This window comes from Rhinolophus ferrumequinum, chromosome 10 (genome assembly GCF_004115265.2).
Source record: "Rhinolophus ferrumequinum isolate MPI-CBG mRhiFer1 chromosome 10, mRhiFer1_v1.p, whole genome shotgun sequence".
In the NCBI taxonomy this organism is placed as follows: Eukaryota; Metazoa; Chordata; class Mammalia; order Chiroptera; family Rhinolophidae; genus Rhinolophus; species Rhinolophus ferrumequinum.
The window spans coordinates 38,110,600-38,135,372 of record NC_046293.1 but is presented as its reverse complement, the minus strand read 5'-3'; the positions used below and the strand labels follow the sequence as shown (position 1 = coordinate 38,135,372).

The following is a 24,773-nucleotide window of genomic DNA, read 5'->3' as shown; positions in this document are numbered from 1 at the left end:
TAATATTATCCCCATTGTGTTAGGAATCTGAGAGTTAACGCCAAGGTCATAGCAGGGAAAGGTGGATCCAAGGCTTACATCTAGACAGGCTGGCTCCAGAACTCCTTTTCTGAACCACTAATGCCCTGCTATTTGATGATAGTGAGAGCTCTATCACAGTGAGAGCTCTGTCACAGAAGGAATTGCTTGGAGGGGAATGGATACAAAAAGGTGTTCCCATCAGACGAGGGAACAACCAGTGCAAACCAAGAGTCAAGAGAGAGCAGTCCAATGTGGCTGATGCATTGTCTGCGATGGGGAACTGGAGACCAAAGCGGGGAACAGGTAGGTTTTAGCTCCTGTAAGCCATGCATAGGACCTTGTATTCAACCCTGAACACCCATCACCCCCTTCATGGTCCACAGATGCCTTAAATTACAAGTCATTATCTCTTCCAACCCCAAACCATGTCTTTATCACTTATTCCCTATCCTGTTTAATGGCACCACAATCAACCCCGATAAGCAGAGCTATCTCCAAAGACCAGAAAAAGAGGTCAAGCAGAGAGGAACAGGTATCAGACATTGGAAACCAGGTGGCATGCCCTTGAAATGGTAGGTGTTGAAAGGATATGTCATGTGGTACTGACAGCATCTGCCACACTTGCACAAGAAGCCAATGGATTTGGGGTGCATTACTACATTACTGATTATCTTACCAAGATAAACTTAAGAATTGTCTAAGATATTTGACAGCAGTCTTTCATCAGCCTTTGATTTCACAAGTTGATATATGTGAGTAATTTTATCCCTATCTTAGAAGCTTTTTCAAAGTTTGAATCCATGACATCACTGTTAGAATCAGGGTAGGAATGTTTTCAATGTCAATGTCGCTTATTTTTAAAAAACATTTTATTACAGAATATCTCAAACATATACAACATGAGCGAGAACAGTACATTTGACTCTTGAACAATGAGTTAGGAGCGCTGGCCCCCCCTCCCCCCATCCCCCAACCCCTCAGTCGAAAATCTGCATATGAGTTTTGACTCCCCCAAAACTTGACTAATAGCCTGTTATTGACTGGAAGCCTTATGAATAACAAACAAGTCAATTAACACATATTTTCCATGTTATATGTATTATGTACTGCATTCTTACAATAAGCTGGAGCAAAGAAAATGTTAAGAAATCATAAGAGAAAATATATTTACAGTAATTATCGGAAAACAATCTGCATGTAAGTAGACCTGCACAGTTCAAGCCATGCTGTTGTCACTCATGGCTAATCTTGCCAATGGCCTTTCATAAATTTTAAATTCAGTTTCAATTAGCATTAAAAGGGCTGCTTTCTACTATCCTTTTATATTTAAATGTAAATAAGGCAAAACTAGGGAGACAAGAGATCAGTGGTTGCCCGGGGTGGTGGTGGGGAGAGACAAATAGGCAGAGCACAGAGGATTTTCAGGGCAGTGAAGATCATCTGTATATTATAATGATGGATATACATCATTACATATTTGTCCAAATTCACAAAATGTACACCAAGCGTGAACCCTAAGGTAAACTATGGAGTTTGGGTGATTATGATATATTAAGGTAGGTTTCATCCTTGGTTAAAAAATAATAATAATAATACCATTCTGGTGGAAGATGTTCAAAATTGCGGAATCTATGCATGTGTGGGGGCCAAGAATATATGGGAAATGTCTTTACCTCCCTTTCAATTTTGTTGTAAACCCAAAACTGCTCTAAAAAATACTCTTAAAAATAGTTTGAAAATTTAATGTAACATATGGTAAAAGGGAAGAAAAACACCTTTATTAATTTTCATCATTAATAGGGAGTGGTCTTAAAACAGTCAATTACATTGGCTAATTACTACTGGAAAGAACAATTTAGTAGCAACTATATGCAAAATATAATTATTCCATTTGACAACACTCTGCTTGGTTAAACTAGAATACAAACTGATCTCACACATGAGAAGTCACCCATGTGACAAATCAGGGTTCCATTTTGCAGTTACCTTATCCTGGTCCAGGCATCTGTCTACATGTCTGTCTGCATGCAGTTCTCCTCAAACCAGGCACTTCCAGGAAGGGTCATACTGATTAACACATGCCCTTACCATTCCTTAGGCCAAATCGGCCCCATGCCTTTGGCGCAAGCTCTGGAGACTTAAGTGCATACTTGGTTCCAGGGCATGAGTAGATTAAAAAGTCCTTTTTGGAGAAGATATTTGATTCTGACTGCAGGCATCTGTGTGCCGCAGCTTGATGTGGGAGTGAACATTCATGTGTGGGCAGGAACACATTTCTACAACAGAAGCCAAGCCCCTCACTGTGTCTACGAGAGAAATCATTTAGAATGGATCTCTTTCATTAATAATCTTTGGCATCTAGGAAGCTACTCTAGTAGGTGGCATGGCACAGGAGAAAAGAATACAGATTTAAAGCTCCACTCCTGTTTCTGCCACTTTCTGTATGACTTTAGACAAATTACATAACCTCTTTAAAGTTTTAGTCTCCTCATTTGCAAGACAGAAGGGCAGTTTGCACAGGATTGTTATGTAGATTAATTTAGGTACTTATGCAAAGTGCTTGCCATATAGATTTTAAATAATTACTAATTTTCTTCTTGCTTTTATTTTCTTCCTCTTCCTTTTGAGCCACAAATAATGGCTTCCATTTATTGAGTGCTCAGTAGGAGCCAAGCACAATATTAGCCACATGTAATCCTAACCATACTCCCATGAGGTGCTATATTCTATCCATTGTAGCAGTCTCTCAGGGCTGCCATAACAAAATTCCACAGACTGAGTGGCTTAAACAATAGAAATTTATTTTCTCACAGCTCTGGAGGCTAGAAGTCCAAGATCAAGGTTGGATTTCTCTTTTTGGCTTGTAGACAGCTGACTTCTCATTGTGTCCTCACATGGCCTGTGTTCTGTGTGTACTCCAAATGACTCTCCCTCTTCGTAAGAGACACCAGGCATACTGGATTAGGACCCCACTCTTATGACCTCATTTAACCTTAATCACCTCTTTAAAGGTCCCGACTCCAAATACAGTCACACTGGGAGCTAGGGCTTCAACAAGTGATTTTGGGGAAACACTATTCAGCCCTTAACACCTAATTTCCACACATTGAGAGGAACTTGCCTGAAGTTGCACCGCTGTTAAGCGGCAGACCATTAAAACCCTGCTGAATTCAGAGCCCAGGCCCATTCTACTCTGTCCTAAAGCCTACTGTGAGGCAGAGCTTAGAATGAGAACCTGGAACATTGGGGGGGACTTAAAAATAGTCAGCTCCTTTAGCTCATCACAAAATTCAACTACAAATCAGTTGTAATTGACCATTTGAAAGATATTCTGGAAATATCTGTATTTTTCCAGTAAGATTATCAATATTTATTTCAAAGGAAAGAAATACTCCCTGCCTCTTCTATAAATCTCTGAAACTTATAATGAAAAAATCCTTTTAGAAACCACATGGAAGAACTAAAGTTTAATTATTACATTCTTCAAGAATGACTATACACATGTGTTTGTGCTTAAAATTCAAAATTCACAACACTGCTTCAAAATATAACAGTACCATGCAGTTACATGGAGAACATGTCACTTTCCTTTTTGCATCTTTGCAAAGTGTTAAAACACCAGACACAGAAAGTATTAATACTTCCAAGATTATCATCAGTGACTGACTTGGACTCCCATATCTAAGAAAAATCCTCCAAGATACATACATTCAGTCATGTGCTGTCTTAGAATTTCACAAAAACCAAAATGAAAAATTAAGGTGACAGAAAGAAGAGCAAGTCCACACATGATAGAATCATACACCACTGATTTGTGACTTGCAGTTCTGTATTTCAAGCCAAATTGTAAAATGCCCATTTGATGAACTTACATTTATTTTCAGCAAGGCCCAGGTTCCTTTGGTTCCCATTGCAGAGCCTTTTCAGATTTACTTCTGATTAGAATTATGCTACAATGAAAATGATCCAACGTGTTTGCTCTCTTAGCCAGCTAGGACTCCCATAACAAAGTACCACAGACAGGGTGGCTTAAACAACAGATATTTATTTCCTAGGATGAGTTCTTGAACTTAATTATCAGATGTCATTTATAAGGGTCTCATACAATGCAATAGCAAATAAACAAAGAATTCAATTTAAAAATGGGTAGAGGACCTGAATAGACATTTCTCCAAAGAAGACAGACAGATGGCCAATAGACATATAAAAAGATGTTCACCATCACTAATCATCAGGGAAATGCAAATCAAAACTGCAGTGAGATATTACCTCACACCTGTCAGAATGGCCATCATCAATAAATCAACAAATATCCAGTGCTGGCAAAGATGTGGAGAAAAGGGAACCCTTATACACTGTTGGTAGTTTTGTAAATTGGTGCAGCCACTATGGAAAACAGTGTGGAGGTTCCTCAAAAAGTTAAAAACATAACTACCATATGACCCAGCATTTCCACTTCAATGTAAATATCTCCAAGACTAGTCTATAAAAGAATCATAAGAAAACAGACCTAGAAATATTTAACCAAAGAAACGCTCACCAAAATTAATCAAACCAGGCTCTTGTACTATTGCAGTTTTTAAAAAAGACCTAACTTTTATATTTTAAAACTAGTAAGGAATTTCATAACAAAAGTTTTGTTTCCATATCTTCCAATTTTTCCCCATTTGATAGCTCCCAAACTACAATTTCAACAGCACCATTAAAATCTTGGGCAATAAAGAATGTAATTACTTGATAAATTTGAAAGATATGGTCAGCTAATCTAAATAATTCTGGTTAAAAACAACTTATTTCCTTAAGTGCTTTTGCCCTCAATAATTTGCCTTGACCATATATTTTATTTTTTCTGTACATAAAATATTTTGGACATTAATTTTATACCCATGCCTTAAATCACTTGATACTTCGAAATAATGATACCTTTCTTCTTTGAGTTGAGTAAGGACTCATGCTCTTCTTTCACAGAGATTTTACAACTCTTTATCCGACAGAAAAAGGACCGTCTTGAGCCAGAACACACACGAGTCCTTCCAGTGTAGAAATTACTGTGAACTTGCAAACCAGCTTTCATAGTAAAAGGAGGCAAAAGAAGAAAATAGTATTTTCAAATAATATTGAAATTTATCTAACACTTTCTGGTCATCTATTGCATTTTTTTTATAAATTAAAAAAGAGAAATGACTATTTAAAGCAATTAACATCATTGCACAGTATGCCAGGAAGTGAAACCTACCAAAACAATGTATTTGTCAAGCTATCATTTTGATAACTTATAAACATTTGCAATTTCTCTTTATTTTTCCCCCTGGAGGTACATGATAAAGATAATAAAACTGAAATGAAATAAAAATTTAAAAATGAAAAATAAAATCTCAATTATAATAATAATGGCATAAAGCATCATTATCTTTGTATTATAAATAATTACTTGGCACTAAGCATTTTCAGAGATGGTAAGTATTTTTGGAGAAAAGAAAGAATACTTACCCCTCCCAAGGACAATTATACACGGTGTTTCATACTGAATAGACCTAACCCATGTCAGAGAATAATTATCTCTCAGAATATAACTGAATAATGAAAACTCCAGCAATTTTTTTATCCCAAATGATACTTTCTTGTAAAAAGTTTATTAACATATGAAACACAACAAACATGAAGCAATCATATTTTCCTCAAACAAAGCATCTTTAGATGAATATAGTTCTTGTTTTTATATGTGTATGAATACAAGCATTCTCTATTATAGCTATTTTTTTTTTAAACTGCGGTTGATTGTAAAGTTTACTACATAATTCTACTCTTGATAAAACCAGAATTAGATAAATTTTCAAAAACATTGTACAGCTGTATTTTTATTATTAGTTTCAGAACAACATAATGATTAGATATTTACACCCCTACAAAGTGATCACCCCAATAAGTCTACTACCCATCTGACACCATACATAGTAATTACTGTACCATTGACTATCTTCCCTATACTGTACATTCTGTGACTATATGTTTTTTTAATTATAGTTGACAGTGTACAGCTGTACTTTTAAGTAACAATTATATTTACATTAAATGGTAAGCATGCTAAAATGAGAACTTACTTTTGGCATCTATTAGCTTCTCTCTTGGTGAAATATCAGAAGACAGTTGTTCCTTTACTTTGGCAACATCTTTTGGATGTAAGAAGTCAAATAAGCTTTGTCCAGTCAAACTAGCCTATTTATAAAGCAGAAATTCATTTAAAATCAGTACCATAATTTTTTTCCATTTCTTTATACAGACATATGATAAATACTATTTCGTTCAAGTTGCATTTTCTTAAGCTCAAAGATACAGCTACTACACTGTGTGACATTAATTTTAATGTTAAAAGTAGGGTCATACTTGTAGATAGAAAAAAACAGATGCACCCAGCACCATAGTGGATACACACAAATCACACAAATATCTAACCTCTAATATTCTATTTACTCTGATTACTCTTGTTAATATCCTCATTCATATATGTTACCTGGAAATCATATTATGATTTACTTTAAACTTTATCCTTGGTAAAGTACAGTAATTATCGTATCATATGGAAGTTACAGAATACCTGTGGTTTTATGGTGTGACTCAGAGATTTGCCATACTATTGAAAAACAAAATCTAACCTGGGACACCTCCTACTTCCCATTTCACTTCTCCTAATATACAGAACATTCCTAGGTTTGTGCCTTTGTTCCATGGTTTCATCACCTGGAATTCATTACCTCTTCTCTATAAACTCAATCCAGCCAACTGTCTTTTACTCCCTAGACATCCTTGATTCCCTCTCTCAACCTGAAATGTTTTCCTTATTCTACTTTGCATGTGAAGTCGTCCCTGACCCACAGTGATCACCTGTCTTCTGAACTCCTTTATTACCCAAGTAGACATTCCTATAGAACAGGGGTGTCCAAACTTTTTTCAACGTTTTTCACCAAGGGCCACATGCAGTAAAATACACAAACAGCCGGGCCACTCACTCGAGGTGAAGTACGTATGGCCTCACCTGGTTTATTTAAGTAAACTAAATATATTTTTGGAATTTGCTGCGGGCCAATTAACAATGGATTGTAGACCGCAGTTGGCCCGCGGGCTGCAGTTTTGACACCCCTGCTATAGAAGATAGAACAAAAGGACCAGATGGTACAAGGAGCCTGGATTGCATGGCAGTCAGTTATCTCATACTAAAAAACAAACAAACAAAAAACCTGGCAATCTGATTTATACATCCGTCTATTGTGTAATTGGTTAATATAAGTCTGTCCAGAACTCTGCTTTAGAGCAAATCAGGTTTCAGAATCTGAAAAGCTGGGGTCCAGACCCTGCACCAGATCCCAAAGCCCTCCAGAACAGTCAGTGAGTCTCTTGAATGGTCTCTGAAATGCGAAGTCAGTGCCCAGTGGAACTGGATTCCATGTCCCTAATTTGGAACTGCAGCGCTACTTCGAATTGTCAATTATTTTAGTGCATGTGTATGTGTGTGTGATGTTCTCCATTTCTAATTAGAAGATAGAAAAATCAAGTCTTGCCCTGCTTTTGTGCCCCCAGCTATATCTACCTACATAATTTACTTGGTTCTCATTCCTTCTGAATGCAGGCTCATAATATCTTTGTTATTTATCTATGAATACCTTATATCTCTTCAAATTTTCAAGTTTTGGGAAAATATAGGCTGAAATTAGTGGGCATTATTTAAGATAAAATCTTTGGGGTATCTGATTTCTAAAAAGGAGAACACAGGTACTAGTTTATTCATTCTGTTGGATAACTTTCAGTGCTATAGTTTTTAAGCAACTAGTTTAAATGAAATGGTGTTCAGTAAATGAAGAGGTACAGCAATTACACGGCCTGTTAAATAGAAGATGTATTTCAGAGTTTGTTGCCAGAGCGTAGATGAAAAGTTGGAATGCCATTCATATATTATATAACTTAAAATTAGTAATACTGCTGTCTGTTGGCTGAAACAGAGAAGAGTGACTAATATTGTTCAGACACTCTCAAATATGAGAGTTTATTCAGTCTTTCCATCCTGAGAGACTGGACTAATCATCATTTCCAGTTTGTACATAAGAGGAAGCTGAGGTTTAGGAAAATGAAATGAGTTGCTAAAGGTCAGGAAGTGAACACTCTTGTCAGTAATAAAAATCTACACTCTTTCCAAATATTTTTTCACCTCTCCTGTGGTGAACATAATCCCACAGCCCAGTGGAAGAAAGGGTTCAGAAAGAGAGTTTCAAAATATGTTTGTTCAAAAAAAAACTAAACATAGTGTGGAAGATATCCTCAGTTTTGGATACCTGATCGTAATTAAGTATTTTGGAGACTGACTTAGAAACGAAGAGAATTTTTCCTCTTTCACATCCAATCACAAATAGGAAGCCTTCTGCAATCTAGGATTTAAAAATATAAAAGTAAATATTTTAAAATATCATCTGTCTTTCTCATACACACACATTCAGACACTGAGGAAATTACTGTAGCAATAAAACTAAAAGAGTGGTCATAGATCTAGCAAAATTAATTTTAAGAAATTTTCTTAAGAGATATATAAAAAAGATTTTAAAAGAACATCAAATTGGACTGTCTACACTAATGTTTTTGATATGGGAAGTTCAGCCATGGAACATTTACTTGAAATATTTTTTAATATAAAATCACCTACACCAAATTCTACCCTACTGCATACAGAAACTGTGTGAAGATATCAAAACACACCAATAACAATGACAGACTATGGATATGTTGAGATGGAAAGATGTACAGACTGAGATGAGGAAGGGATGAAAATATTTTGCTGTACACCTTTTTACACTTTTTTGAATAATGATAAGCTATCACTCGATAATGATATCATTCAAAACTAAATTTAAAAAATTTTAATCAGCTACTCCCATAAGGTCTACAGAGTAAATCCCCTGTAAAGCAAACTATATGGAAATGGTATGTATGGACACAGGATGAGTCTGGCACCTCACTTGATATTTCTTGAACTAATGTTTACTAATTGGAAACAAACATGAGGTGAAATCGACGGGTACGTTCTATAAGGGGCATAACTGAGGCTATGTTAAGTTATGGCTGAAAAAACAGTTCAAGATTGGCGAGCAAGCTTCCAAAGCATACTGTAATTTCACTATCTTTAAAAATCTTTTGTTGTCTGCAAAACAATCCTTTATATTCCTATCAGGAATATATTTAAATTCGGCTGTTCAAATAAAAGAGGGGCTTTTCAAAAAAGTTAAAAGAAAAATGGACAGAAATATATATGAAGAACCTTTCTGATTGGTCATACTTTGGCTTACAGCCCAGTAGGCATAGCACAAGATCAAGACATTTAGTACCTCCTGGGGGCAGGATGAGTCAATGACATGGTCACATTCAAGACAATGCTTGCTCCATTTTTTTAGAAAGTGCCTATCCTCTGCCTCTACTTTCATTAGCTGAAACTAATAAGACATGATTACTTGCTAACTTAAATTTTGACGCTAAAATAAACTTGGTGTAATAGAGTCCTGTACATTTACAACAAGAAGCAAACCAAAACAAATCTGCCTCCCATTCAAATAAAATTGCAAGGGCAAATACAACTTAGACAAATATATTTCTTTACTTACCTTAAGGATTAAGTGTCTGAGCTCATCCTGAATAAATGAAGGCTGATAATTATCTCCTGCATAAAAATTTGTCGTACCTAAAAATAAGTCAAAAAGTTACTGAAAATTCAGTAGGGATGAAAATATAGTAAGTGCTAAATGAACATTAGCTATGCTGCTGCTGCAACTGGTGAGATAGTGATAGCGATGGTATTTTCTCTGTTAGCACATCCTAAGACCTCTTCTGTAATCGTTCTCTTTCTCTGTCATTACTAGATTAAAATTTCCTGCTTTTAGATTGTAAATTTTTGAAACTACTTATTCATTTATGTTCAAATGTGCAGACAGTCAGAGCTCTCTATAAAAAAAATAATAATAACAAAATGCAATATATTATCTACATTATAACATGCAACAATATTCAAGAATCCAGTAATTTTTATAGTTTCTTAGCTTATTAAAATTGATCCTACGAATTACCCTGAATGGAGGCGATTCTTCATGGATTCATAGGATTTTCCATATGACTCTTTAAAGATCACATGAAGACTTCTGTTCTGATAATAGACAAAAATGTATAAGGTATAAAAATGAAATGGTTCATTTTAAGCCCTTAGCACAGAGCTTATTGTATTAAAATGAAAGTCTCTAAAAGCTACTGAAGAGCTGGCAAAAATGATAAGGATTTATCAGGTCCAAACTAGGGTGCCTTGAGGGCATCCACCACCCTTGATCCAGGAAAGCCCTTCACGGCCACAAGGGGGTGCAGGGGACCGCTCAACAGGCCGAGGTGTGCTGTTCCCAGATAGATACCTTTGGTCAAGGGTGATTCTGAGGTAAATCCATTTTCCCTCCTTTATGCTTCCCAATATCCCTAATGGCAATTCGCTCCTCTTGAGAACTGCAAGGAAAGTTGCTTTTGCAAGAGAAAGTAGGGTAACACCCCGAGACATTTTAACCACATATTGGCTCTTGAATGGATTTGCAGCCCAAATCCACCAATTACCTAAGTGGTGGGGGAAAAAACAAAACCAGAAAATTCAAAACACCTCGTGGTATAATTTGGTAAAGTCTTCTCAGACTGGTAACACCCCTAAGAGCCTGGCATAGGCAAAAGAAAATCCTCTTTTGGAGACTACCTTCTAGGTAGGCCTCAAACAATTCCCCGGAATGATTTCTTCTTGTTGTTATTATTACTCCTACTACACAGTATATGAGTATTATTATTACAGATTACTTCTTATTTATTGCTGCTGCTGCTGCTGCTACTACTACGACTGCTATTACTACTACTACACAGCAGCCCGGTAGGAGGAAGTTGAGAAAGGGTGGCCTGAAAGATGCCGACTCTGAGAGGCAGGCCAGCAGACAGCAGTAAATCAATCTGAGCAAGGCAGTGACACTTCCAGGTCTGGACCCTGAGCAAGGTTGTCACAAGGATGCCGGGGAAATCCTGAGTGTAAACCAGCCAGAATTGGGAGCCCTGACTATGAGCGACTAAGGAGAAAATGAGGGCAGTAAGCATTGAGCTGAAGCTCGATTGAGGTAAGAAAATACATGCTGTGAACTGCTGTACACCTGCCAAAGAGGGGTAACAAATTTGACTCTCTGATTTCTGATGGCAAAAACAAATGAGGAAACATGGTCACTTACTTTTGTTCCAATATTCATCAGGTTAAAAAAAAATGACAATATGACAATAACAATGATAATGATCATAATGATAATGATCAAAATGACAATATCAAGTATGCCGCCTGCTCCTCTTGCGCTTACCGCCACTTCCACCATTCAGAAACACTGTGCTCACCCTTCAGAAGCACTATTCTTTACTCTTAACAACAACCCTATGAGGCAAATTCATTCTTCCTATTTTACAGATATGGAAGTTAAGGATTAGAATGTTAAATGACTTGAGTAAGTCACACAGCTATTAAGTCAGGGAGGCAGGATGGATCCAGGAGGTTTGCTTCCAGGACCCACATGCACACATCACTGCGCCTACTGTCCCCAGGAGTCAGACCACACACACTGAATGCGCACAGCTTCTCTGAAAGCGCATGCCGCAGAGCAGGGCTACTCCAATTGTGGTCTGCAGACCAGTGTCAACTGCTAACTGTGGTGAGCTGAGTACAGAAATTAAGAAGAAGCATTTAGACACGTTATTATAGAAATGTAATGTGGCATCCCAGCCCACGATCATGTTACCCGTAATCACCTGTGTTATATTTTACAACAGATGGGGGCGTGGGTCACTTGCCCTTCCTCCAGATAGTTTGAGAAGCACTGCTGCAGAGTGTAGGGAAAAAAATCATTTCACCATCCTTCTGTCTGTAAAGGAATTACGTAACCCTCTGATGACCCAGTGTCTCTGATGTCAGCCAAGTTCTGACCTGTGCACTGAAATGCAGACCCAACCTCTTTAAGGTATCTCACTTGTGGTAGCACTAACTAAAGGGTCCGGTTAGGATGTGTGATGAGTACTTGACCACCTCACTTTGGTTTAGAAGGTTCAATGGCAAAATTGACGCTCTGTTCCAAGAAATTCCCTCTGGATTTAGACAGTGTCTCCTCCCTATTCTCCTGACACTCATACTTCCACTGTAATATTTCTCCCACGAGGTTTTATTGATCTCTTCATGAGTATGTCTCTCTGGTCCAGCCATGAATCCGTACAGCACAGAGATCTAGCCTCATTCATTTTCACATCCCCAGTACTACACAGGCGTCGAGTTGATGCTCAGTTGTGTTTGTTGAATTAGTGGATTGATTCATGGCTTCTCCCTTAGGTCCTCCTCCCTCAGGACATTGCAAATGTGAAAATTCTTGGGTAATTTTAGGTTTGCAATCAAATGACCTCCGCTGATCCTGCAAAGGATTCCCTGCTGAAAGATTTAAGGGAAATATTGCATGCAACTTATGCAAGACTCAGATGTAGGCAAAAGAGAATCTGACTTATCTCATTTCACAACAGACTTATGAAGCTAAGACTGCCAAATGCTCCCAGCCGGAAGCCTGCCAGGCAGTATCCGAACACTTGCACAGCTCTGCATGGTACTGAAGGAATGAAGAGCTGTACAGTACTTTCTTTTCACGATTACCTCCTCTCCAGATCTGCACATAGTCCGCTGGAGTGTATGTGCCATTTTTCTACCATATGTGGAGATCAAAGGAAGATGATTTAAGGTATCGATTTTTACAACTTGCACAAGTTACTATTAAATAGGTCTTCAATAGCTATCTGTAGTTTTACGTCTTAATTTGTATATGCTCCCCTCTCCTCTACCTCTTTCAATGTGAACAGATTTCGCAGGATTTTTGTTGTTGTTGTTGTTGTTCATTATGAAATAACAGCCTCTTTGTCTAGGCTCCAATTTGCACCTGGAGTCCAGGTCAACACTACTCTCTTCTAAGCCACTAACTCAATTTGGCCCAGTCCTTGTATTCTGACCATATAACTTCCTTTTCCCTGAAACAGATTTTCCTTTTCCTAGCATGTAGTGTAGGACAAAGATCTAAATAAGATACGTGGCTATCCTTTGCCTATTCCTTTTGTACACTCTTTGAGTCAAATTTCACTATAATCTTTTAGATCTTTACAAATCTGAACTTTCCGAGTCTCCTCTGTGGTCTGCAGCTCACTCCTCTGCCAGGTCTTCTGGTCTTCTCAATATAAATTTGTGTCATTAACATTCATATATCTAAAACTCAGTTTTATTTCCATGATACTGGCCCCCAAGTTGGAGTGGGGTTACTCCCAAAGCAGATGTGATTTTTGACTATACATTTACACACATATACACTTTGATTTAAAATTCAAGATTAAGTTGGGGAACTGCTAAGGTCAGGAATGACAGCCCATGCATACTCAAAGAAGCAATGGTTAAGGATCTCCTTCACCCAATGAGTAATACCTCGAGAATACCTCAGAATAATCGTAAGGTGTAACGCATTTTAAGGTACTACCTATAAATCTGAAAGCAGTTTTAAGAGAAATTGGCTGAATTTAAGTAGATTTTCTTTTCTAAGAATGAAAATCTGACAATAATTTAAAATTATAATAACTAATACTACATCCCAGAACTCATAAAATACTGAGAGGCATATATGGCAGGCATTATTATCTTCATATTATACATGGGAAAACACGTAGAAATGTAAAGACTTTTGAAGTTCACACACAGTAAGCTTTAAGATAAAGCTTTTAGGAGATCCAAGTTTTCCACCATCCAAATTAGCATTCTCTTCACATACAGAATATGGATGAGCATCAAATTAACACCTCTAAAGCTGAAACACACATTTGCATAGCCTCTCAATAGCCAGTAACAACAACCCAATCAGAGACCTCAATTACTGTGAAGGCTTCACAAATCTAAGTGTGGAGGCCATTTTCAAACTCACCTTTTAAAGATTTCAAGTGTTGAACGGCCATTCTTAAAACCGTAAGTTTGTCCCGTTTTCGGGCCATGGGCTTGCACTGAGGGATCATTGCTGACAGCTCTTCAATCAGGTTATTCATTTTCTCTCTCCTCCGTTTTTCAGTTTGGCTATGAGCTTCTCTACGAAGGAAAAAGAACCTCCTTTGTATTTCACATTCAGCAGATCCACAGTAACCCAAATTAGCTGAAGCACGCATGGAGCGCAGCAAACACAGGCCGCTTGTTCTTCTTCCCACCTTTGGCCCTGCAGTTGCTAGTCAGGGAAGAGAAAGGAGCTGCTGGGAACAGAAATGGCACTTGTAAACTTCACAGCGCTTTTACCCCCACTCACTACCCTTGCTCCTTCCTTCCCTACCTTGTTTCCTGAAACTTTCAAGAACTAAGACCTCTGTCTGAGAGCCATGGTGGGTGGTTTTTCTGTCCTTCCCTTCAGTCTTAGAAGAAGAGATGTGTAGCCTTCTAGTCAAAGCTAACTCCTCTCTGGTATTTGCTTAAACAGTTCTTAGCATCTTAATCTCATTCTCCTTCACAGCTCCTTCCCATGGGTCTATAAACGTGTAAGTCTCTTCCCTCTGAAAAAATAAAGAAAACAAAATCCTTTCCCTCATTCTAGGATTTTTTTTTTCCTTTGCTACTGTCTTCCCTTCTCAGCTAGCTTTCGTTCCCCAGGCACTTTCCATCTATCGGGCTCAATCTTCCACAATCCCCGCTCCACTAAAACTATTCCAGCAAGGGTCACGGTTTTCTTGTGCAGTCCCTTGCTGATCCCTGCCTTGAATTGGACGCTGGTGACGTTCCTCCTACTTTGCCTGGCTTCTGTGACCTCTCCTTTTCCTCCATTCTCCCTGCTCAGCTCAGTCCCCTTCATCTCTTTACTTGGCTCTTCTTCTATCCTTAAATACAAGTGATGCCCCCAAGATGCCTTACTTGGCACCATTCTTTCCTCACCCTATATCTTCCCCCTGAGAGATATCATTCCCTCATAAGACTTCACAACTACTCATAAGCTACTTACTACTAAATCCCTACACGTTACCCAGTTCCTGACTTTTGGAACTGGAATTATGTACCTAACTGATTCCCAAATACTCAATACCCTACAACTCAAGAAATCCCAAACTGAGTGCTTGTCTGCAATTTACCCCATTTAAATTCTCCTTTCTCCACTAGCCCTGATTTACTCTTCCTGCTATAGGGTTTATTTTGGTGACACCACTAGACTCATTCTAGACCATTCCTCTTCTTCACCCTGAAGTGCCAAATAATCACAAACTCCTATAGAGTCCCGTTCTTAAAATATTTCTTAAATATGCTTTCTCTCCACCCACTCTGTCACTGCCTTAATTCAGCCCCTTATGATAGACAGCTCATTGAACTACCCCCAAAAGCCCTTTCAACTGATGTTCCTTCTTCTAATGTCTTCCCCTTCTAGTCTATCCTACTCAGTACTTTTAGAATTATCATTCTAAAATCCAATCATCCAATACCACTGCATAAAACCGCCAACATGCATTTCTACTGCCTAAGAGCAATGACCAAACTCCCTAACGACATCCCAAGTTTCTCCAGGACCTGTTTCATCCCTTCATCTCCAATTTCACCTCTCCATGTCTTTTCTCTACAGCTCCAAATGTTCTCCAGCAGCAATGCCAAGGGACTTCCTACTCCTCAAATATGCCATGTTGTCTGACGTCTCCTCTATGTCCTGCTCTTTATTAGGCTTAGAAAGTCTTTCCCTTCTACGTTTGTGGAAAATCCTACTCCTTCTTCAAAACCCAGCTCAGTTATTCTTCTGAGAAGCTTTCTTTGACGACTTCATGATCAATCACTTCCCTCTCTTGACTACCTCAGTATCTTTTATGCAACTACCATATTTCACCAAATCTAAGCTACCACCAAGTGTAAGATACATTATTATTTACTGCATCACAGGGAGATGCCAAATAATAGGAAGATGCCATTGATAAGACATTTTCTCAGATGGTAACATGTAGCGGGAAAAATGTGCATCTTAAATTTCTAGAATTAGGCTATTTCACTCTTCACACTTCACTGTAAACATTTGTCTGTTGTCTCCTACAACACTAAGATCATGGCAACTCGATACTTTCTCTATAAAAAAAAGTTAGGGGGAAAAATCTGATGGGAAAGAGGATAAGTAGAAGATTGCCTTGATCTGTTTTTATAGCAACTTTAAATGAGATGAAAGAAAATGTAATTTTTCCACGTAGAAGTGGGGAAAGAGCACTGATGGGGCTGATAGAGCTCATACTCCCCCACCCCACACCATTCACCCCTGGGCCATGCCACTCCTGGAACAAAATGAGTACTTTTAGGTAAACTGGACAGAATTCAAATTACATGTGTATTTATATCAACTTTTGTTATTTATTCACACCTTGTTCTATTCATGACCAATTTTTAGATTAAATTTTATTGTTAAAAATGTTACAATTATCCTCTTGCTAGAATGATCACCTCTTCTTTCTACCAGTATTACCCATTAAAATAGACAGTAGCAACGGACAGAAATGCCAGAATCCAGGAAAGTACCCCAAAAGAAGTCATGCTCTCTCTCAGAACAACGAGGGCTTGGAGGGAGGTGAGAGCAAGGCCACCGCAGAGAACAATAAAGGATGATGGCGGGAGCCAGGAATCTCAGAGGAATGAGAAATAGTTTTCGAATCAGGTACTGTACTCGAAGGAGGTACACCTGAAAAAATTTCTGGAGGATTTTATTAAGAAAAGGCATATTTATCCAGAGGCTAGTTCTCTGATTAATATAATTTATCAGGGCCCTGGCTCTTAATTCTATATACTGTTACTGCCACTTTGAACCATGTCAGTGTTCTATAGAGTCATATCAATAAAACAGAATAAATGGAGAAAAAGCAAAGCTAAAATCTGGCTATGTTGGCAGATGTAGGAAAAAAATTTGTTGATATTGAAACAATTGACAAAGAATTTATTATGACAGATTCCTAATAATCAGATGTTCCTCATAAATAATTCTGATTTGTTTATAGCACCAGTTTTTCTGTAGTGCTTAAAGAAAATAAGTTTTTAATAAACAGCTATCTAAGAAAAATTTAAAGATACCTAAGCCAAATGTTATTCAAGCAGATAGAAGAGAAAGGTAACAGGTACTTGATAATCACTACTTCTCACAGCATCACATATGAGAAAAACCTAACATTCATAAATCTACTCTATCATGACATCACTTTTTGCTTTGGCTAAAGATGTACGTGCGTGACCTTTTCCACCCACCAGGTACCATCTCAACAATTCAAAGTACCTGAAGGACTTCATTTTTACTTGTTGTTCACCATCTTCCATTCTACAAAAAAGCAGGATAAAATATCAAACTACATGAAACAGCTTTTCTAATTCTTGAGAGAGAAATAAATGTGAGATTGCATCCAATCAACCTAATTCTTTTTAAGTCTTTAGTTATAAATGCTATTCTGAGCGCCTAATGACCTGAAATGATTTTTACTGTCTACATGAGCTGTTCTTTGACTAAAGCTGACAGGACCATCATCTCCATCAGGCTATGTTAACTGCCAATGATCAATAATTGATGCTCTGTTTAAAAATTAGCCCAGGACAATATTGATAAAGAATGTCATTTTCACAAAAATAACTTGAAAGTTATTCTTTTTAAAACAATTGATGGCTTAACCAAAATTTTTATAGTAGCTGTATTAAAATAGCCTGAAAATACATTAAGAATCTCAGACTTTTATACAAAAAGAATTTATTTTGCCTAAAAATTCATCTGGATAAGAAATATTGAAAACTGGAAACTCTGATCAATTGCCAATAATATTATCACATTAGTATATTCCCTAGCAGAATATACTAAATGTGTATGTATGTATAAATATTTGTATATAAATACATATACATAAGTGTGTGCATGTATTCATTTAGAAACGTAGTCACCAGACCACTACTAAAGTGAAATATACTGATGATGACAGAATACTTTCCACATTAAAAAATTATGCAGGTTTAGTTTTTAAACAATATGTATTTAAAAAAAAATATATTTCCAAATGCATGATTTCTTGAAGAAGCATTTGAAAAAGTTGAAGAAAAACACCCATAATCTCACCTGGAAATAATAAGTTAATATTTTAATGAGTCTCCCTCCAATCTCTTTCCTAAACATGTATTTAGATACAGACGAAAAAAACTGTTTGGGAGCGGCTGGATGGTTCAGTCAGTTAGAGCGCGAGCTCTGAACAACAGGGTTGCCGGTTCGATTCCCACGTGGGCCAGTGAACTGTGCCCTCCACAACTAGATTGAAGACAATGAGCTGCTGCTTGGCTTCCGGAGGCACAGCAGGATGGCTCTTAATAACAAGGTTGCCAGTTCAATTCCCACATGGGATGGTGGGCTGCGCCCCCTGCAACTAAAGATTGAGAAAAACGGCTACTGGACTTGGAGCTGAGCTGCGCCCTCCATAACCAGACTGAAGGACAACGACTTGGAGCTGATGGGCCCTGGAGAAAGACATTGTTCTCCAATAATCCCCAATAAAACTTATTAAAAAAAAACAGCTTTAAATATTTAAGTTAGCCACAGGGTGTGTGTATATGTGGAGTGTATTTATGTAGAAGTTTCTGTGTGTTTACATATAAATATATAAAACAAAATTCAGATCTTATAAAAACAAAATTCAGATCTTACTGTTTAACTTTTCGTATCTTGTCATATTCATTTAACACTATCATATGAATAACTTCAAATATTCTTGGAGAACATGATTTTGATTTGAAATGATTACATAGGGCATTGGGCAACTAATTTAATCATATGAATAACTTCAAATATTCTTGGAGAACATGATTTTGATTTGAAATGATTACATAGGGCATTGGGCAGCTAATTTAATCAATCATTTTCTATTGGATTTTTCAATATTCCAATATTTCCATATTATAAATGATATAGCTAATACTACTGTGGTGCGTACATCTTTGATTCTAAGATAAACTCCTAGAAGTACAATTTATGGATAACTATTTTAAAGTTTCTGATTAATCTTGCCAAATTTCCTTCTTGAAAGACTCAACAATCCCAGGGGCACAAAGATGGCTCAACATACTCAAATCCATCAATGTGATACACCACATAAACAAAATAAAGGACCAAAAAAATCATATGATATATCAATAGACACAGAAAAGGTCTTTGACAAGATACAACATCCATTTATGATTAAAACACTTAATAAAATAGGTATAGAAGGAAAATACCTTAATATAATAAAGGCCATGTATGACAAACCCTCAGCTAATATCATAATTAATGATGAAAAACTGAAGCCCTTTGCTCAGAAACATGACAGGGCTGTCCCATATCACCTCTGCTTTTCAGCATAGTATTGGAAGTCCTAGCCAGAGCAATCAGGCAAGAGAAAGACACAAAAGGCATCCAAATTGGGAATGAAAAAATTAAACTGTCACTTTTTGCAGATGACATGATGCTATGTATAGATAACCCTAAAGACTCCATCAAAAAGCTATTAGAAACAATAAACGAATACAGTAAAGTTGCCCGCTACAAAATCAACATACAAAAGTCCATTGCATTTCTATATACTAACAATGAAATCTCAGAAAAAGAAGTGAAAAAACCAATTCCTTTTGCAATTGCAACAAAAAGAATAAAATACCTACGAACAAACTTAACCAAAGATGTGAAAGACCTACACACTGAAAACTTTAAGACATTTTTAAAAGAAATTGAAGAAGACACAAAGAAATGGAAAGACATTCCACGTTCATGGATTGGAAGACTCAACATAGTTAGAATGGCCATATTATCCAAAGCAATATACAGATTTAATGCAATTCCTATCAAAATCCCAATGGCATTTTTTAAAGAAATAGGACAAAAAGTCATCAGATTTGTATGGAACCACAAAAGACCCCAAAAAGCCAAAGCAATCCTAATAAAAAAGAATAATGCTGGACGTATTACACTCCCTGACTTCAGCTTGTACTACAGAGCAACAATAATGAAAACAGTATGGTATTGGCAGAAAAACAGACACACAGACCAATGGAATAGATCTGAGAACTCAGAAATAAACCCACATAAATATGGAAAAACAATTTTTGACAAAGAAGCCAAAAGCATACAATGGAGAAAGGAACAGCCTCTTCGATAAATGTTGCTGGCAGAATTGGAAAGCCACATGAAAAAGAATGAAACCAGACTGCTATCTGTCACCATGTACCAAAATTAATTCAAAATGGATCAAAGACCTAAACATAAGACCTGAAACAATAAACTGCATAGAAGAAAACTTGGGTACTAAACTTATGGATCGTGGATTCAAAGAGCATTTAATGAATTTGACTCCAAAGGCAAGGGAAGTAAAAGCTAAAATAAATCAATGGGAAATAAATAAAATAAATAAATCAAACTAAAAAGCTTCTGCACAGCAAAAGAAACCATTGACAAAATAAAGAGACAACCAATCGAATGGGAGAAAATTTTTGCAAACAACACCTCTGATAAGGGGCTAATATCCAAAATATATAAGGAACTCATACAACTCAACAACAACAAAAAAACAAACAATCCAATTAAAAAATGGGCAGAGGACCTGAAGAGACATTTCTCCAAGGAGGACATACAAATGGCCAATAGACATATGAAAAAATGCTCAATATCACTAATCATCAGAGAAATGAAAATAAAAACCACAATGAGATATCACCTCACCCCAGTTAGAATGGCTGTCATCAACAAGATAAATAGTAACAAGTGTTGGAGAGGCTGTGGAGAAAAAGGAACCCTCATACACTGTTGGTGGGAATGCAGATTGGTGCAGCTGCTATGGAAGGCAGTGTGGAGGTTCCTCAAAAATTAAGAATAGAATTACCATATTACCCAGCAATCCCTCTCCTGGGTATATATCCAAAAAAATTGAAAACATTTATCCATAAATACATATGAGCTCCAATGTGCATTGCAACTTTATTTATGGTGGCCAAGACATGGAAACAACCAAAGTGCCCTTCAATAGATGATTAGATTAAAAAGTTTGGTATATATACACAATGGAATACTATTCTGCCATAAGAAAAGATGAAATAGTACCATTTGCGACAACATGGATGGATCTTTAGATTATAATACTAAGCAAAATAAGTCAGACAGAAAAATTAGAGAACCATAGGATTTCACTGAAACTGAAAACAACAAAAGAACAAGACAAACAAATGAAGAATCAAAAACTCATAGACACAGACAATAGGTTAGTGTCTACCAGAGGGTAAGGGAGGAGAGGGGTGGTAGATGAGGGTAAAGGGGATCAAATATATGGTGATGGAAGGGGAACTGACTCTGGTGGTGAACGCACAATGTGATACATATAGGTGATGTATTATAGAATTGTACACCTGAAATCTATGTAACTTTACTAACAATTGTCACCCCAATAAACTTAAAAAAAAAAAGAAAGACTCAACAATGGTCATCTTGTATACCAATGTGCCTCAGCATTATTCACAGTAGCCAAAAGGGGAGAGCAACCCAAATGCCCATCAATAGATAAATGGATAAACAAAATGTGGTATATAAATACGATGGAATATTACATTCAGCCGCAAAGAATGAAATTCTGATACATGCTACAATATAGGTAAAATATGAAAAACATTATGCTAAGTGAAATAAGTCAGACACAAAAGGACAAGTATTGTACAATTCCACTTATATGAAATATCTAGAAAGTAGGGTAGAGTTTACCAGGGGCTGGGGGAAAGGGGAGAATTACTGTTTAATGGGTATAGAGTTTCTGACTGAGGCGATGAAAAAGTTTTAGAAATAGGCAATGGTGATAGTTATACAACATGGAGTGCACCTAATGCTTGAACTGAACACTTAAAAATGGTTAAAATGCCAAATTTTATTACATGTGTATATATATATATATATATATATATATATATATATATATATATATAATGTTATATATTTGACAAAAAACGTTTTTAAAAAGTACAAAGGCAAGCAATTTTTTAAAATGTAATCTGATTAAGTTCTTTTCATGCTTAAAATCCTTCCATTTTCCTCATCGCATTCAAGATAATTTTCAGATTTTTTTTTATTGGGGAATATTGGGGAACAGTGTGTTTCTCCAGGACCCATCAGCTCCAAGTCGTTGTCCTTCAGTCTAGTTGTGAAGAGCACGGCTCAGCTCCAAGTCCAGTCACTGTTTTCAATCTTTAGTAGCAGGGGGTGCAGCCCACCATCCCATGAGGGAATTGAACTGGCAACCCTGTTGTTGAGAGCTCCCGCTTGAACCAACTGAGCCATCTGGCTGCCCCAGATTCTTTAGTTCAGCAGACCATCATGACCTAGTTCATGTTTATCCCTCAGGTCTCCTAGCTCACTCACCTCTATTGCACCTTCTGCTCTAATGTGACCACCACTTGTTTCCATATCAGCAATGTAATATTTCATACCTTGTGCTTCTGTACAGCTATTCCTTTTACCTAAAATATCTTCTCTACTCCTGTTCTTAATGGCTCATTTCCATTATTCATTTAAAACTTAGCTTAAGTCAACATCTCCAGGAAACTGTCTTGTACTCCTGATCCCAATATTATTTAAATCCCCCAATTTTTTTACGGTATAATACCTAGGATCTCTGTTACAGCAGTTATCATGATGTGTAATAATTATTTGTATCTTTCCCATTTGTACAAGTTTCTTGTGTCTTATCTGTATCTCTCCCTCCTAGTCTACTGGGTGTCACAGTCGGTACTCAATAAATGTGTAATGACTATATTACAGGGAGTCTTCATCAATAACCCTTTTAAAGAACCAGCCCTCCATTTAAAATCGACAGTGCTGAAGAAAGGGCGAACATTGTCATACATTATTTATTCTTTATAAATATCCAAAACTCTGAGGCTCCATCAATGAAATCACTCCATATTTATTGACTGGTTTTCCTGCCCTGACTCTCTAGGAAGGATGCTATATAATCAGTACTTTGTAAAATCCATGAAGTACTTTGACATCCATCATTTCATCAGAATGGAAAACAGTGGGATGAGAGGATTGGGGCAGGATAGAAAGGCTCTGGAACAGACAATGAGCAAATCAGTAAGGAGTGTACCCTTTTTACTGCCACAATGTGCCCTCTTCAAGCAGGAATTATGTTAAATGACAGTACAGGACTTACCTGCTGCCACTGGATGCTGATATTTCTATCCTTGTTGAAAGGAGACAGGTAAAGCGATTCTGAGAAAGCTATTCCACCACTGTTTGTCATTATTTCTGAACTAGAGAGGAGGCCTTGGGGTCACCCCGACCCAGACATGCTGGGAAATGGAGGCATAACTGTCCTCAAGTGCTGGAAGTAACCCCGACCCTGTCCAGTTACGGAAGGAGGGTGTAATTAAGAAATTACCACACTAACAATCAGGCAGTCTAACCAGTTGTGTAATGTTTGATATTACACAAGCCGCTTGATATTTGAGTCCCAGCTTCCTCATTTTCTAAAATGTGGGCAATTGGCTAAATAATCTTTCGGGTTGCCTTCTGCCAAAAAAATCATTATCTGTCAGTCCTTTCTTTGCGTGGTTATATTTGTCCTACCACTGACCCCGCTGATTCCCCAAACCACTGTTAGGTCTCAGCTGTGCCTCCTACATTGCATAAAATTATGTTACCTCTAGTACTCACTGCTCTCACTTCAACAGCCATAATTTTATTTAGATACTAAGAATGGACAATGGTGCTTATGATTCTAAAGAATAAGGAAGAAAATAAAAAGGACTAACAGTTACTTCTAGCTTGAGGTAAGTGCATATTACCAACTGATAATTTAGGATTAAAACATCAAACAGTACTGGATAGGCTGTCACTTGGTCATTTGCAGTTATTTATGATTATTTGCATTAATGGAGACTAAGAGAATATAGACAACCAAAAACAGTAGATAATCTTCAAGTCACTTATGTGTGGTTTGGGAAGCGCATTGGTACTTACATTTAAATAACACTAACTCCACTATCTTGCAATTGAAGCTAAATTATAAAGAGTATTGGGAAGAACTGAGTTAAAAAGAGTGAGGATGTTTCATTATGTCCTCATCTTGCCCCTGTACTCAGATTTGTTCCCTTCAATAGTGATGGAGAACTAGCATCAACTTTCACATTTATATAAAGTACCAGCCTAAAATGAATTGCTCTCGATTGTTATACTGATTTTGTCCTATTATTTTCACCATATGAACATTAGTTTTGGGGAAGTCATTAAAGAATATTTGGGGCTACAAACTGCATTAATTAGGCAACAAAAATAAACAAGGAGATAGTAAGTATTCTCAGCATTGACTTTATTATCTACTTGGCTTAATAAATGTGGAAAGCAATAAATATGGTTACATGGCCACAGATAACCAAGGGTTGGTTTTTAAATAAATGATGAGTAAGGCAAAAAAGCAAAGTGGTAATTATTATTTTAAGCCAAACTTCCAGGAAGATGTTCTCCACATGCTTTAGTATCTTAATTAGGAAGACAAATCTCTTGCTGTGACCATACACTAAGAAAATCAACCTTATGTTCCTAAGTCTTTCAGACTCCAGTTGAACCTTTTGGATACCTAATAACCTTCAGAGTTGGATTGAAAAGTTCCAGGTCAGTCAGTGA

The 24,773-nt window shown here is 37.0% G+C and overlaps 1 protein-coding gene across 1 annotated transcript in view; it reads right to left on the bottom strand.

The window, feature by feature from the left end:
* Nucleotides 1-24,773, bottom strand: part of BMAL2 (basic helix-loop-helix ARNT like 2) — a 65,699-nt gene that overhangs the window by 16,579 nt on the left and 24,347 nt on the right. The window contains exons 3-7 of the mRNA XM_033118606.1: nt 14,046-14,203; nt 9,663-9,739; nt 8,346-8,438; nt 6,123-6,237; nt 4,945-5,088 (exon numbers count right to left, since the gene is read on the bottom strand). Of these exons, the coding sequence (XP_032974497.1) occupies nt 4,945-5,088; nt 6,123-6,237; nt 8,346-8,438; nt 9,663-9,739; nt 14,046-14,203 (587 nt within the window). The remainder of the gene's footprint in view (nt 1-4,944; nt 5,089-6,122; nt 6,238-8,345; nt 8,439-9,662; nt 9,740-14,045; nt 14,204-24,773) is intronic.